The 16,696-nt window shown below is 35.5% G+C and overlaps 1 protein-coding gene across 1 annotated transcript; it reads right to left on the bottom strand.

Moving 5' to 3' along the window:
* Window positions 1–7,228: 7,228 nt before the first annotated feature.
* On the bottom strand, window positions 7,229–12,656 carry LOC116144833 (putative disease resistance protein RGA3). Its single transcript, XM_031430259.1, has 5 exons — window positions 9,238–12,656; window positions 8,621–9,054; window positions 7,916–8,028; window positions 7,706–7,770; window positions 7,229–7,533 (listed from the first exon to the last, which is right to left on the bottom strand). The coding sequence occupies exons 1-2, from the start codon at window positions 12,605–12,607 to the stop codon at window positions 9,044–9,046; spliced, it is 3,381 nt and encodes a 1,126-aa protein (XP_031286119.1). The 5' UTR covers window positions 12,608–12,656; the 3' UTR covers window positions 7,229–7,533; window positions 7,706–7,770; window positions 7,916–8,028; window positions 8,621–9,043.
* Window positions 12,657–16,696: the final 4,040 nt, after the last annotated feature.

Below are 16,696 nucleotides of genomic sequence, written 5' to 3'. Positions count from 1 at the left end.
AGGCTCTTCGAGCAGATTAGCTTTTTCTGATTTATATAGAATAACTGACACCGATGCATTTAATGGAGTATACTGATTCTTGTCGCGATTGTGACGAGGGACTTGGGCATAGGATTTCTTGGGCTCAAACCACTGTATCTTTCCCTTTCTTTGATCGTCATTAGCCCACTTACGATCAGGCCTTCTACTACTCTTTCCTTAGTTTTCCTCCCTTCGATTGGGAGCACTGGTTGAAGGACCAAGTTTGTGGTGATTTAAAGTAGCCACAAAATTTTTAATTCTGAGATATTTCTCAATGAGTTTGTAGAAGCGAGTGAGGGAAATATCGTCCTCAGATTGCAGTTTCTTCCATAGGTTAGTTTGCTGGCGAACTCTCACAATAATAAGAGTTCAAACTGAATCTTCTGGTGTATTAGCTACCTTATTCAACTCCTTGTGGAACCTATCAATGTAGGACTAAAAAGATTCATTCATCTCCTTCCATATGTTATTGAGATAGTTCAACGACATTGAGAACTTCCTATTAGCCTGGAAGTGTCTCAAAATTAACGAACTCATCTACTGCCACGAGATGATAGATCATGGCAGAAGCGATCTAAGCCAACGCTTAGCATGGACAGTTAGAGTTACTGCTAAGTAGCAACATTTCACCAAGTTAAAAACTTGGTAAAGCTCCATGAGATCGTTAAACTCATAGAGATGATCCTGCGGATCATAATTCCCATCGAATGCTCACATAACGGGCATTCTAAATCTTGACAAGAGATGAGCAGTCAAGACTACTGGAGAAAAGGGAGAAGCCTCAACAACTTGCCCTCGCTCATTCTGCTAAGCTTTAAGTTGATCCAGAGCTCGCTGTAATTCCTCAATCTAAGGAAGCAGAGCGACCTAGAGATCACTTTTTTCAATCTAAGGAAGGAAAGACCGCAGATCAGACTTTTCCACGCCTCGGTCGGAGCCTTCGGCATACCTTGGCACATGCTAGCTGGAGCCATGTGAAGGCACTGAATGACTTGGGGAGTGATCTTGACCTCTGCGGTGGTCAAAACTGACCCGTGTATGGTAGGTGTTTCCTTCGCAGTGATGGTCGGAACCATCATTCAGACGATGATGGGAATCTTCATGCCGTGCAGTCTTGTGGGGTGCCCATGCAATGTGGCATTAGATGGCTCATGTTCTGATATACCGCCAAGTTGCAAAGTTACAAATATTCTACTTGCTTAATGATCGGTATTCACTAGCCCTTTTGAGCCTTTTGGTCTATCGTCAGCCACTTGCTTTCCCTTGTTCTTATGCACTGTAGTGCGTGTGGTATGAGTTTCTGCCCATTTCGACGCTTTAGCGCAACCTACAAGCATTTTTGGAAATGGCTTTGCCTTATCAGAATAGGGCGGTACGACTTGATCCAAATGATCTAACCTTCGGCTAACTGTTTGGAGAGTATTATTGAACCTTTCCAGGTAATTCATCACAGCTGGATCGAGCTAAGAGGTTGAGGGGATATCCATTGCGGTACCTTGGGTGACTGGAGGTACTTCGGGAGAAATAACATCTTGTACCCGGGGGATCTCCTCGTTATTGGTGCTAGTTCACTCGGTTTCAAGACCACGAGCCATTTGTTCACAAATAGAACTGACTAATCAAAGATTCTAAATGAAGAGCAAATATAAAATCAAGCACTCCTTCTAGTGCCAAACTATTGATGCGTGATTTTGATACCAACGATTTGCATATGCAAAGTGCTAAGGAAGCCTTAGAAATTACACGTGAATGATTATGACAGAGCTGATCAATATAATCCAATACAAAGACTGAATAATGAATGAGAAATGATTTTTAAAGTGGTTCGGATGCTTAAAGCGAATCCTACATCCACTGTTTCTTTTATATATGAAAGATTACAATAGGTCGCGTATAGCGAACAATGAGCAGAGGTACAATAACTGAGTATTTAGAGCGAATATCAAGTCAGACTCTTTCTCATAGGTTATGTTTGCTCTGAAGATAGAGAATACAATCAGAATGAGGGTTCAGTATCAGAACCCCGAAAATGAGAGGGGGAGTCCTCTATTTATAGTAGAGAAATTCAAGGTAATGATTGCAAATCTGCAAGTGGGTAGGTGTCGTGCAAGTCCTTCCTTGCCTCCCATTAGCTGATAACTTAGGAAATATCCTCAAATTATCTGGTGTTTAGATAGGTGTGTGGTCCTTAGTCACTCATAGACAAAACCTAAATCTGAAATAAGTTGATGACAGTCGTATTCTCTCTGTCTTGGGTCAACAAGGCAACACCCGGACGACACAAAGCCTTCCTGAAATCTGATTGGAGCTAACTGATGTAAGCTTACGTCAGTCCTGATTTTTTAGGCATAACATAGACATTGGTTATAAGTTGCTTTGAAGAATGTGCAACATGTTCCCAATATCCATCTTGACTTGATCACCACTAGTACTGTTGAGGATGAAGGATACTAAAATCACTTTGGTGATGAAAAATGGAAGCTCAATAAAGGATCCTTGATAATGGCTAGAGGGAAGAAACTCAACTCTCTTTACATGACTCATGCCAAATCTTTTAATAGGGAAGTAAACTCAATTGAAGACTCCTTCACAAAGTTATGGTATATGCGACTTGGTCACTTGAGTGAGAAAGGGATGCAAATTCTCACTAAGAAGCAACTTCTCCCTAGCTTGAAAGATGTTGAATTCCAATATTCATTACTTGACTAGTAAAGAACATAGATTTGCATTCAAGAATTATCCTTCCAAAAGATCAAATGTGTTAGATTTAATTCATACTGATATGTTTGTTATATGAATGCTATGAGTCTTGGTGGTGCTCAATACTATATTACTCGAAAGTGTGGGCTTTTACTTCGAAAATTAAATACTAGGTGTTGAGCTACTTTAATGTTGCCTTTGAGAGGGAAACATGCATAAAGCTTAAATGTGTATGTGCATATAATGGTGGAGTGTACAAAGGTCCATTTGAGGAATGCTACAGAATTCATGGGATCAACCTTGAGAAAATAGCGCCAAAAACACAACATAATGAATTTGCTGAAAAAATAAAACCGTGCTATTATTTACAGAATTCGGTGTATACTTTCACATGCAAAGTTGTCGAAATCCTTTTAGGGTGAAGCAATGAGGACAACTGTGGCTGACCACCTACAGGTATGGGTTTGGACACAATGGGCATGAAGCCCAAAAGCCCAAAGCAATCAAAACAAAAGAAAAAGAAAGAAAAGTGAAAGGAATTCACTTTTGATAGAAAAAAAAGAAAAAGATAAAGGCAGCCCGTCATTTTACAAGTAAGAAGAGTGAAAAAGAAGAATAAGGCATAATAGAGAGAACTGACATATTGCTTTGATGCTAGTTAAGGTATGTTTAACTTAATTTACTCCAAGCTTAAGCAATGCCCATATTCTTTTCTTTTCTTCCCACTGAAGTATTATTTGATGCTAGCTACTTAACGTGTAGAGTGTTTGTAGTTTTTGCTTTAACCCTTTTCTCGAAAGATTTGAAAGATAAAAATTTAAAAAAAAAAAAAAAATAAGTAAAAGAAAATTCAATGAATAAACTTACCCATATAAAGACCTCATCAGTTAATCCAATTCACCGATAAAAAGAGAAAAACCCGGATGTTGAAAGACCATAAAAGCTTGCATGTATAACAAAAAAAAGATTACAAATGGAGGCAACTGAGTACTTTTACCAAACCGATGGTGGGTTTACTAGAGTTTATCTAGAAACCAAATCCTGTTACATCCTCCAGTGGCTTGAATGTTAACTTACAGGTCCTTCACTTTCTCATAAATGTCATTAAGACTCTTGGAGGTAATTATCATCCAAACAAAAAATCCTGTAAAATATTTTAAATGGTAGTTAACTTTTTGATAATTGAAGTTCACTGTTATTTCAACCATCAAATCAAAGTTCGTAAACTGATTTTTTTTTTTTTTTTGTTTGTTTGTTTGTTACTTTTCAAAAAAAAAAAAAAAAACCTTAAATAACAATAATACCTTCAATTTTAGCAGTTGGCTTCTATATTGGAAGCTGTTTTCGTTGACGTATTTGGGGTTTGAGAACATGATATTATATGTGCTTTGGTTTAGATGGTAACGCCCTTGAAGGGGTGGGCGGGCCTGAGTACCCATCCAAAATAAAAGGAATCGGAACTAGAACTGGTCGGTTTCTTTGATTTGAAATCAGAATTGGAACCTTCGGTTTCGGTTCCTAAAAACTTGGAACTGGAACCTCTATTACAGGTTTTGGTTCCTGTTCCGGGTATCCTAAAAAATATCAATTACCCCCCATTTTCTAAAAAAAATGACAAATAAACCCTTATAAAATTATAATTACACCCCTAAAAATTAAGTGCTAAACATTAAATAATATATTTGTTTATATTTACTTGATGTTTGATGCTTTATTATAAGTATTTAATTGTTTGTTTTCACCGATAATAAATATTTAAAAGTTATTATTTAACGTAAATGTCTTAATATATATTAATTTCTTAATCAAGTAATAAGTGAAACTTAAATATTAATAAGAATATATTGAAAAACTGATATTTTAATGAAAATTAATAAGATTTTTTGTACGAAGATAAAAAAACAAAAATTTTCTTTTATATTTATATGATATGCAAAATAACAAAAAACCCCTATTCTTTAATATTTTATCAATTTAGTCTCGGTTCTCGGTTTTCGGTAACTAGAACCAGAACTAGTATCAGTTCCAATTTTTTGGAACTAGAACCTACCCTGTTACGGCCGGTTTCGGGTAGGAACCGGAACTGACACCTGGGTACCCGTCGGTTCCGGTTCTACCCTAAAATTTTGCCCACCCCTAGCCAAAATAAACCACCATTGAAACCACCATAATGTTAAAGAGACGAGAACAGTAATACAAAGATAAGAGAAAATCAAGAATGACCTTGATAGGAATCCACCCCAACAACCATTGTTTTAAAAACTGAACTGGAGGGCAACCCGCTCTGATGGACAGGTCACGGTCCAACCGGTTGGACCGTCGGTTGGACTGGTGACATCATCACACATCATGAGAATCCTTTTCCCTACTTTTCATTTGTCTCATCTCTTCTTGTGACTCTTTATTTCTTTTCTAAGTTTCATGCATGTTATTGTTTTTAGCTTGAATCATTTGAATCAAGTCAAGTTGTATTCTTGCTATGTCATCATGCAACATCCTGTCGTCATAAGTCCTTATTCCATCCACAAACATACAATAGAAGTAAAACATAAACATTCAAGTACGGAATTCAAATACATAATTTGGAAATACATGCACATACAATAAGTACTTAGCAACAAACATACCACAAAATCAGTTGATAGTTGTACATAAAATAACTAAAGTAAAACATAAAGTATATCAATAAAAGTTCTGCTAACTACATAAATACATATACGAAATTAAGCTCAAAAAAGAAGAAAAAATATTTCCTTCTTTTATGAGCTTAATTTGAATTTCCTTTTTGTGATTTGCAAAATGCACTTCATGATTTTACTTCTATCAATTTCGTCCCAATCTCACTGCTTCCAAAACCAAACTTCAAATGGGCATGCAAACTTCAAATGAAAGGATTATCTACATGATAATTTTGGTTAAAGCAATATTTACTCACTGGCAGATTCTCTTTCACATCCCATAACCGTAGTGTGCTGTCAGTAGATGCAGAAGCAAGTTCATTATTTGACAAGAATTTCACATATGAAACAGCTTTCTTATGCCCAGAGGTCACTTCAAAAAGTCTTTCTGCTTTTAGCCAGCAAAAGAAAAACAAAACCAGGAGCAGGAGCAGGGTGAATTCAAATACATAATCTAGAAATACATGCACATACACATTGCTCCAGATAAAGTTTGCAACGAAATCATTATTGATTATTGAAGCTGGATCGAGGAATGGCGTGTTTATTACCTGGATCGAGGAATGGAGCTGTCATCAATGAATGGAGCTGTCACCGTCGATTTCCAGTGAGGAAAGGAGCTGTCGTCGTCGATTTTCAGCGAGGGAGGAAGACGTCGTCGATTTCCAGTGAGGAAGGAAGACGTCGTCGTCGATTTCAGAGAGTTCAATTGCGATTTGGGTGGGATTTCAGAGAGAAATTTTCATAGAGAACAGAGAAGAAGGTGAGAAATTTTCACAGAGATGAGAGAACAGAGACGAAGCTGAGAAATTTTCGCAGAGATGAGAGAAGGAGTTGAGAAATTTTCGCAAGAAACTGAGAGAGAAGAAGATGAGAAACAGAGAAAGGGTTGCGTATGCTGCAAGGGGGTATTAGGGATTTAAGGGTTTTTCAACCAGTTTATCCGTCAATCCGGTTGGACCGACGGTTCAGTGAAATTATCCAGTTTTAAAACGATTTAAAGCAGCTTATTACATTATAACGGTTTTGGTGTTGACTCGAACCGGACACGTGACCGGTTCGTGGACCGATCCAGTTTTTAAAACAGCGCCAACAACTCAAACAATTGGGTTGGGCCATGGGTCTTTCATGGGATCGGTAGAACGTGCTTACCATTTTCCCTTCTAATGTGGGATCCTAACATTCCACCACGCATCGATCTCTTTACCCCAAGGGTGACTACGAAGATCCCCTTTCTCAGGGTAACAGCCCGGGCCCAAGGTCAGTCTGTCATGTGTGGATTGCTACGTAGACGCAGGATTATGCTATGATACCATTTGATAGGAAACCACTCCAATAACTCAACAATGGGGCTAAGCCATGAGTCTTTCATGGACTTGAGTAGAACTCTCCTTAGGAAACCAGTTTGCTAAAAGAGGGTATCTAAGCTGTTTATAACACACATGCCCACCCTTTTCCCTTCCCATGTGGATCCTAACAGAATTCCTATGTGTTTCTTGCAATTTTGGGACTTTAAAACCCTAGAATATCCTTCTCTATTCACTCTTGTGCAATCTATCTTTTGTTTTTTCACTGTTCAATAGGGGTTTTTATAAGTGTGATTCAATTTTTTTTTTTCTTTACTGGGAAGAATTTTGCTTAAAATTGGAAAACGATTTGTGACCAAAACGAATACGACCAGTTTCGAACAAAGTCTCACTTGGTAAGACGAGTGATTTGTTTTTGTATTGCATACATAATATTACATATCAAAAGGATAATGTCTGATTAATTGGATAACTTTAATACGTCTACAAGACACATAAAATGATTTTTTTTTTTCAAAAAAAAAAGAAACCTCGGCGGCACGAGGGAAAATTTTATTAATAGTTAAAAAAACAAATGACACCTAGATAGGGGGGGACGTAATGAGCCTTACCCCTCAAAAAGCTATATATACAATGAATAAAGAGAATGCAAATGCAAATGCATGAAGTACAAAATTACAAGTAAACTTCAACTAAACCTATATAGAAATACATGCCAAACATGATGGTGGAGTTCCTTGGAAATAGATGAAGGGGGATTATCCCACCATTGCAAGCTCGAAAATGAAAAATCCAAATCTGCCATAACATTTCCTTCTCTGTAAAATCTGGGAACAATGAACTTGCATACTCTTCATTAGAGAACAATAATGATACCAACTATTATGTAAAGACCAAGGTGTCTGAAAAATCGCAGTAAGATTCATTCATAAAAGCATAATAATGATACCCAACAAATATCACTATCATTCAATTATATATTTGATTGAATGATCTTACCTCCTCTAGACAGTTATGTGACTTCTTCCTTCTTGGTTGAATAAGAATATTGTATAATCCATTCCCTTGTAAACAACAACAACTGATCAGTTCAAAGACTATAATATTAAACCAAATAATACAAATCTTCTGTGTTTTGTGATTTGTTTCAAATGTATAACCTTGATATGTAAGGTGCTTCTTTGATTACACAAATTACAAGAGCTTTACCACATCTTGGTGCCTCTGGTGATAAAGATGACTTTCAGAAGAGATACCACATGTATATGACTGTTTTTTGTTGATATATAATCATTTTGATGGAAGGAAGTTGACTCCTCTGGCTATAAGATACCACAAGAAAACAACACATTTCAAATAAGATGACGATATTTATGATGGTAGAATCATAACATGTTGTATGAAGCAATACACAATTTTTTGCTCAATTTACAAACCACGATGAGTTAAGCAAACTCCTCTGTTTTGTTCTGCAGTTATCCATCAAACATCAGAAACAGGATGAAATTGATTTTCTACTTTAAAATTACAAATATGATAACTGTATTTTTTACAAACATCTCCTTGTTGAATTACAAATAACAACTATAATAGAGAGGGTGAAAGATTAAAAAAAGGTTATATGAGAATGCAATGAAAGTATCTTTGCACATATTAAAGATTAACAATGAAAACTGGAAATGTTTGCTTTCTCTTTCTACGAATTGCCACTTTGCCTCCACTTGATTCTCGTCTCAGATGCTTTACCATTATGCTAGCATATTGTAAGTTATCTTGCGAAAATGCATTAACAAAGGCAACAAATTAAAGACACAATTGTAAGTTAGATGATTTAGTACTAAAGGCACAGTCAATCTGAGTTAGAGATCAATCATAGCAATTGCAATGCAGCCAGATCTCATTGATGATACTGACCTGAAATTCAAGGCTAATATTCTTGGAAAACACCTTGATTGCTTGTATGGCTACCCAATGCATATGAGGATTGATGCCTACAATGACTTCCATAAATGTCTGCATTCAAATCGTATTATAGAGCCTGAAACATTAAGAAAATGAGAAAATCTTTTCCAATACTTTAAAGCAATAGCTAGAGAAAAAGAAAAAAACTCACCAGAAACTTCCCCATATAAGCCATCAGCAATTCCGCTGAAACTCTCCATTTCACATGAGAGCAAGCACCTATTTCCCCTGAATTACAAACCATCTTTTCTCCTCACAATCTCCATTCACCAAATCTCAGCTGTCCTCAGCACACGTTTAATAACAGTATCTATATGATCCCAAGAGAACCACCCTTAGCTCAGTGAAAACAACCAGTTCATCTATCAAGCATTCCTATGCTAGGCTGTCAAAATGAATCTTCATCAATCAAAAGGAACCACACACATTTCCGCTTATAATTTAAAGATGTTAAATACATTTCAATATTTTATACATCAACACCATACTTGAATTACCAAAGAAAACCGTGGCATTTTTTTTGAACTTCAACAACTAATGAAACAACTAAAAAGAAGAGAAGAAATTACCTGTAGGTGATGAAAATGACTGCTGCCTAGGATATTGCACATGTTTATTACCAATTATGATATGAGGAATGTGAGAGATTTTGGGCCAATCTCTTCCTTTCTGTTTCTCCTTCTCCTTCTCCTTTTCGTAATGTTCTTCTAGAATAGAGCACCAACTGATGTCCAATTTCTGTAGTGTTGTCGTTTCAGAAAGAATGTGATCTGGCAAGGCTTTTAATTTGTTGCAATCACTAATTTTCAAGGTATGAAGACATGGCATGATACTAATATTATCTTCCTTGGTGATATCCCACTCTTCCCATTGTTTCATACGACAAAACTCAAGAGATTTCAACTTGGGGAAGACAACAGGAGTTGTGCCACCCTTTTCTATTCCCAAAAATTCATTACTGACTTTTTTCACACCCTTCATATCCAATAGCCTAAGTGATTCAAGGGATGCTAATTTTCCCAAAGGAGGTAAATGCTCACACTCTTCCATGCAATCACGAAGAGTTAAGTTGGTGACGTTGGGGAACACGATTTTTTCTGTACGTGAAAATAAGCAATTTCTAACATCCAATAGCTTGAGTGTTGTCGACTGAAGAATGTAGTCTGGTAATGCCTTTAAGTTCTCACAATATCGAATGGACAATGAAGTAAGACATGTCATGTTTCCATCCCCACTCCTTGTAATCCCAGAATTCCACTCTTCCCAATTTTTCATTTTCCAAATCGTAAGAGATTCTAGTTTGGAAAAGGCAATAGATGATGATGATGGTGATGATAGATAGTCATTTTCTATTCTCAAAAATTCTTTACTTACTGTTTTCACGCCACTCATTTGACTTATCTTGAGTGATGCAAGGGATGGTAATTCACCCAAAGTAGGCAATTTCTCACAGTTTATGCAATTAGAGAGTGTTAACGCTCTCAACATGGTTAATGAGAACATCCAAGGGGGGGATATAGTTTGGCCTTTGTAGTCATCTATCTTTAATTTTTCTAGATTTTGAGGTGGTTGTAAGGCTTCAAGAACTAATTCATGACGCTCATTTGACCTGGTTTGATTGAATTTTAAGCTCAAATCAATCAGGTTTTTCTTATTGTGGAATTCTGCTAATTTAATTGCACTAACATTTTTCACATTTCCCAACCCTTCTAACTGAAAAGATCCTTTAGGGTGGTTCAACTTTTTCAAACATTCAAGACTAGTACAGGCTTTCTTACTGTGACCACCATCACTGATAACAAATTTACTCAGTGTACGAAGACGAGTTAATCTCTCCATTCCTTTTGGCATGTAACTTAACGATTTATTATCATAATTTATTAAATGCCTCAAGTTGATTAACTTTCCTATCTCCTGTGGTAGTTTTACAAGTCTAATGCAACCATAAAGATCCAAGGTTTGCAAATTATACAAATCACACACCATCTCAGGCAACTCTCCCAATTTTTTATTTTGAGATAAGTTAAGATATCTCAAATGTATCAACTTTTTTATTCCTCCTGGAACTTTTGTAATTGAACAGTCACTCAAATCTAATGTCCTCAGACAAGTCAACTGATCAAATAATTTGATCAAATCTACTTCAAATACAACATCAAATGTACGGTTAACAACAAGAAGAAGGCTACGCAATTTTTTCTCATTGCAAATGGCAATAGGAATTGAGTCTCCTAATATCATTAAATGATGAGTTCTTTTGTAAGAAAACTCTAATTGAGACTCTTCATGATCATCAACATTCATAGTAAAACATTCATTTTGCGTTAGAAATTGAGCAAAGTCGTGCACAATATCATGCATCTTATAACTTACTATGTTACCATCATGTCCACTTCTTTCAGGATCTTGAAAAAAAGAGTGCCTCACTAAGTTTTGAAAATACCCTTCACCAATTAACTCTCCATCTACCTTAATGTAACCTTGGCCTATCCACAACTTAATTAACTTGTCTTTCTCTATCTTATAATCCTTGGGGAAAATGGCACAATATGAGAAACATTTTCTCAATTCAGCAGGCAAATCATAATAACTCAACATTAAAGCTGGGAAAAGTATTTTTTTTATCTCTTCTAACTCCCATAGTTTACCATTTAAAACACTTTCCCGTTCTATCTCTTCTAACTCCCACAGTTTACTATCTAAAACATTTTGCCATTGTTCAGTTTTTTCTTTCAAACTCAATAAATTCCCCAATATCTTTATAGCAAGAGGCAAGCCTTGGCACTTACTTTCAACTTTTCTACGAAAATCTTCTAAGTTTTTAGGCACTTCACTAGTCCTTCCATTAAACGCAATTTGCCTAAATAATGACCAAGAATCCTCATCAGATAATTTTCCTAGGTTGATTATTTTGGTGGTTTCTATCTTATTTGCGGTACTCTCTTCACGTGCGGTCAAGACAATTCTACTTCCTTGACAACCACAATTAAGACAGTACTTTAATTTTTTCCAATTGATGGAATTTTTTGTGCAGACATTATCTAGGACAAGAAGAAACTTTTTTCCCTCTAGAAATTGATGCATCTGTTTTAACAAAGTGTCTAATCTCCCTAGACTTAGCTTAGCATGCGTACTTTTCAGAGATTCAAGAATTGCTTTGGCAATCTTAATCTCATTAACACAATCAGACAGAGTCACCCAAATTTTAACATCAAAATGGGTATTCATCTCTTTCTCATTAAAAGCAAGTCGAGCAAGAGACGTTTTTCCAATTCCTCCTATTCCTATAATTGAAAGGATAGGAATAATTGGCCCTTCACTACTCTCGCTTAGCAAGAAGGCTACAATTTCTTTCTTAGCATCATCTCTTCCATATATTTTTGTTTCATAACAAAAAGAGGCAGCAGTCCTTGGTGATTCTAGCTCTCTAGTGTCTTTCTTAGAGCTAAACTTGAACTTATTTTTCTCTGTAGCTAAATTATCTAGCCTTTGATTCAGAATTTTTATCTTAATAGCAATATCACGACGCAAGACAATTTTCTCAGTAGAAAAACAATGAGAAAGGATTTGGAAACACACCTTCTCAAACGTGGAAGCATTTTCAACTTCCATCTTCAACTTATGAATGGCAGTGCTCCACTCATCCAACACGTCATCAATCTCATAGGAAGTGTCGGTAAGCTTATCCAGCCAATGCTTCACATCCATTTCCTTCACTTGTCTGTCTTCTGCATCTTGAAGCACATGCCGGATGCCCTCAAAATTGGTTTTGAGCGTTTTGACTTCAGCATCAGCACCCACGTCCAGTCTCGCGGCTCTCGCCTTGAGCGTTTCGCCTTCGTCTTCAGAATGCACGACGGGTCTCGCCTTGTCATGATCAGTTGGATTCAGGACAAAATCCAATTGCTTCAGGATTGCGGAGACAATCACTTCAGCCATTGTTTAATATCGCAGTTGAGTAAGGGAAGATGATTTGTTGTAAGGTAAATTTGGTATGCCAGTGTTGTGGCAATGGCGCCCTTTCGGGTAAATACTTAAATATAGATATCCAGAGGGGTGATGTGCCCCACTTAAAATTTAAAATTCATTTTACCCCTAGTATTTTAATCAATTACTTTGGCCCCCTCTAAAATTTTAAATTATTTTTTCCTTAATATTTTAGCCCATTACAAGTATGCCCCTCCTGCTTTATTCTATTAATTTTTAAGTTTCTCTCATGTCTAACTCTAAAGTATTAATTAGCCTAAATCTTTTATATGTGGTTTTATATTATGTGAATTTATCTTTATTTATTTTATCATTTATTGCATTTTTTTACTATTATCCTTCAAATTTGATTTAAATTCCATTACTTTTAATTTGACAAAAAATACAATTAAATTTAACTTACTTCCACGTGGGTAATGAATCACTTTTATATTTCTGGTTTAATTACATTATAAAATTTAGAATATAGTATTTGTATAGTATTATATACAACTTTGGAGAAAATTTCAAGGAATATATCAATAGATGGATTAAAGAATTAAACATTTAGCTTTGATACTTGTGAATAAGAAGTTAATGCAGTTTTCTCCAAGCAATTTCCATATTGTTTTCTGCATGTACACTCTCTTGTTTTTGCCAAATTTACCTTTGATATATGCTAGTTAAAGAAAGAATGTAGTTTTCTCCAAGCAATTCCCATATTCTTATCCTTTATGCATGCTCTTTTTCTTTTGCCAAATTTTGCTTTGATGTTAGTTAAGGAATGTACTTCTCTATCTCCAACTCTCCAAGCAATTCCTATATTCTTGTTTTCCTTTATGCATACAATACTTTTTCTTTTCAAAATTTGTTTTGACTAGTGAAGTGATGAAGGAGCCATTGCAATGCTTTACAAAATTGTTTTGGTAATATAAATCTTAAGAAATCAAATTCTAGTGATTTAAGTGCTTTTTGTCCCTCTATTTTTTTATTTTTTGATGACCAAGGGTGTTTGGACTAGCTTGGGTGCATCTTAACTTATCATTCGGGACCTTGGAACTACCGACTGGATAAGAGTTCCAATAATCTCTCCTATTAGGGGCCGAGATGCATCAAACTCAAGATTTATTGAACAATACATTTAAGAGTCCTAGTTGACCACTCGACCACCTAATGGTGGTTCTGTCCCTCTAATTTTTGTTAACTCAGAAATGGAATTGCAAATATGAAATATACATGCCAAACAAGCTCTTCTTCCAAGATTGAAAAAGCAGAAGTAGATAGTAGAAATTATTCCCAATGTTCCCTAAAGGTTTGAGCAGAATTTTGTTTGAAGTGTTTTTCAGAGCACTCCTTTGCCCAATAATTTAAGTACTTTGAATAGTAAAAGGCATTAATTTATGAGTGGTCAAGTTCCAACATTCTCCATCGAGGCATGAATTTATAGTGGTTATAAAGTCCTTTGTTAAAGATGCCATTTTTTCTTTTTTAAAGATGATCTAATTGGCTATTCCTTTGAGAAGACATCCATAAAGTTCAGCAAATAATCCTTGTTAAGTCATACTAATATAACAAAACCCATAAAAATACCAATTTTTTATGAGTAAGCTAAATTAAAGAAACCAATTAGAAGCCTATTTTGGTAATAATATATTTTCCCTACACTAAAACCATAATTATCAAGTTTAGGAAAATATATATATATATATAAACTTCATAATATTTTTTTACATATAACGAGTTAAATTAAATTTGTATAAGACAGACCTTATTTATTTATAATCTAAGTATTCTATTTATCTTGTTTTTGAGTTTGATAATTACATTACTAATTTAGAAATTACATAAATTGATTAGAAATTGCAAACTTATAAAACCTTGTGGATTTTTTTAAATTTCAGGGAGGGCGCTGGCCCACCCTAGGCCAGTGCAGGCTCCGCCATTGAATTATAGAAACAATAGAAGGTAAGAGATTTCACACTGCAGGGTTACATTTCTTTGTTTTCACATATCACATCAGGCGTAGAATACCATAAATAATTGAGTAATATGTTATTTGTATAGTATTATAGATAGCTTTGGAGAAAATTTCAGTGAACTTTTATTAGATGCATTAAAGATTTAAACATTTAGCTTTGATAGTAATCAAGGAATGTAGTTTTCTCCAAGCAAATCCCATGTTCTTTTCTTCATGCAACCTCTCTTGTTTTTGTCGAATTTATATACCTTTGATATATTCTAGTTGAAGAATGTAGTTTCTCCAAGCGATTCCCATATTCTTTTCCTTTATGCATGCTCTTTTTCTTTTACCAAATTTTGCTTTCATGTTAGTTAAGGAATTGAATGTACTTCTCTCCAATTCTCCAAGCAATTCCCATGTTCTTATTTTCCTTTATCCAAATATTACTTTTTCTTTTCAAAATTTTGCTTTGATGTTGGTGAAGCAATGTAGTTTTTCTCCAAGCAGTGGAGTGTTGGTAATATAAATTAAAATAGGTTGAAACTTGATGGGTAATAAATGAGGTGAAAACATTTTTGAAAATAATAATATAATTAAATGTGGTTAAGTGTTTTCGATCCCCTATGTTTTTTTTTTTTTGTCATCGAGAGTGTCTGAACTAGTCTACGTGTACTTCACTTAACTAATCCTTTGAGGTTTTGAAAGTTTGACCAGATAATTCTCTAGTAGTCACCCGGATCTCCTATTTCTGGTTAACACATAAATGGAATTGCAAATATGAAGTATACATGCCAAACAAGCTCTTCTTCCAAGATGGAGAAAGTAAAAGTGGACAGTGGAATGTTCCCTAAGGGGGCGTTTGGTTCAGGAATGTTAGATTACTGGGAATGTTGAATTACTGGAAAGATAGATTACCTTGGAAGATTACTGTGAATCTTTAGGAAAATGTGTTTGGTTAGTTGGTGGGTATATTCTATTAATATGTTTGGTTATGGAGAATAAATTGGTGGGTATGTTATTTAAATTACTAAATTGTCTATTTTTTAAATATTAATATAATATTATTTTTATTATTATTTTATGAATAATTTCTTTTAACCCCCAATATTTCAGATTTAGCTAAAACACCCTCGCTTATATAAAACTTTAATTTATGACGAAATCACCCCCACCTCCTGCCGCCACCGCAAACCACCGTCGGAAGTCTCCAAAAGTCCCCGTGAGTAGCTCACCGTGACCAAGAGGCTTCGATATGGCCGTTTCTGACCATATTGATGGCCGAAAACGGCCATATCAAGCTAGATCTGGCCGTTAACGACCATGGACCTGGCCGTTAGCGGCCAGATCTATTCCGGCCAGAATAGATCTGGCCGTTAACGGCCAGGGCTCTAGCCGTTAACGGCTAGTTCCAACAATCTGGCTAGAAATAGCCAGAATAGATCTGGCCATTTTCGGCCAGATCTGGCCCGATATGGCCATTTTTTGCCATTAATATGGCCGAAAACGGCTACACCAAAACCTCCCGGAGCCTCCCATTGAATCTCGTTCTTTTTTAGGGACACCAGCGACTTTCCCGCGGCGGTCCGTGGTTGTTGTTCCACTGTCGGTGGTGGTGGCTGGGTGGTAGTAGTGGTCTGTAAATTGTTTTAAATATAAGGGCATTATTGTCCAAAAATTTAATTAAACAAGGGTAAAATTGAAATAAGATATTAATGTAAATTTCTTTTAAAATAGGGGCATTATTGTCCAAAATTTTTATTAATAAGGGATAAAATTGTAACAAAAAAAGATAACCTTGGTAATCTTAGAAAACCTAAGAAAATAGTGGTAATCAGATTATCTCCAATATTACTAATAGTAACCACTATTGATATTTAAAGATTACCGGTATCTTATATTACTTGACAACCAAACATGGTAATAAAGTAATATCAGATCACTTACCCCTAGTAATGCCAAATACACCCTAACCAAATGCTCCCTAAAGGTTTGAGCGGAATTTTGTTTCACGGTTGCTCATAATTCATCATGTGTTTTAAAATACTTGAATTTGCCAACTTTGAATTTAATAAACATTTACATAATCGGTTAGTTAGGAGGAT

Source organism: Pistacia vera, unplaced genomic scaffold (assembly GCF_008641045.1).
Source record: "Pistacia vera cultivar Batoury unplaced genomic scaffold, PisVer_v2 Contig459, whole genome shotgun sequence".
Lineage (NCBI taxonomy): Eukaryota > Viridiplantae > Streptophyta > Magnoliopsida > Sapindales > Anacardiaceae > Pistacia > Pistacia vera.
The sequence above is the reverse complement of the archived record's forward strand: the minus strand, read 5'-3'. Positions and strand labels throughout refer to the sequence as shown.

Excerpts from the sequence above, each read along its gene's own strand:
- LOC116144833 (XM_031430259.1), bottom strand. The coding sequence starts at position 12,607 with ATGGCTGAAGTGATTGTCTCCGCAATCCTGAAGCAATTGGATTTTGTC.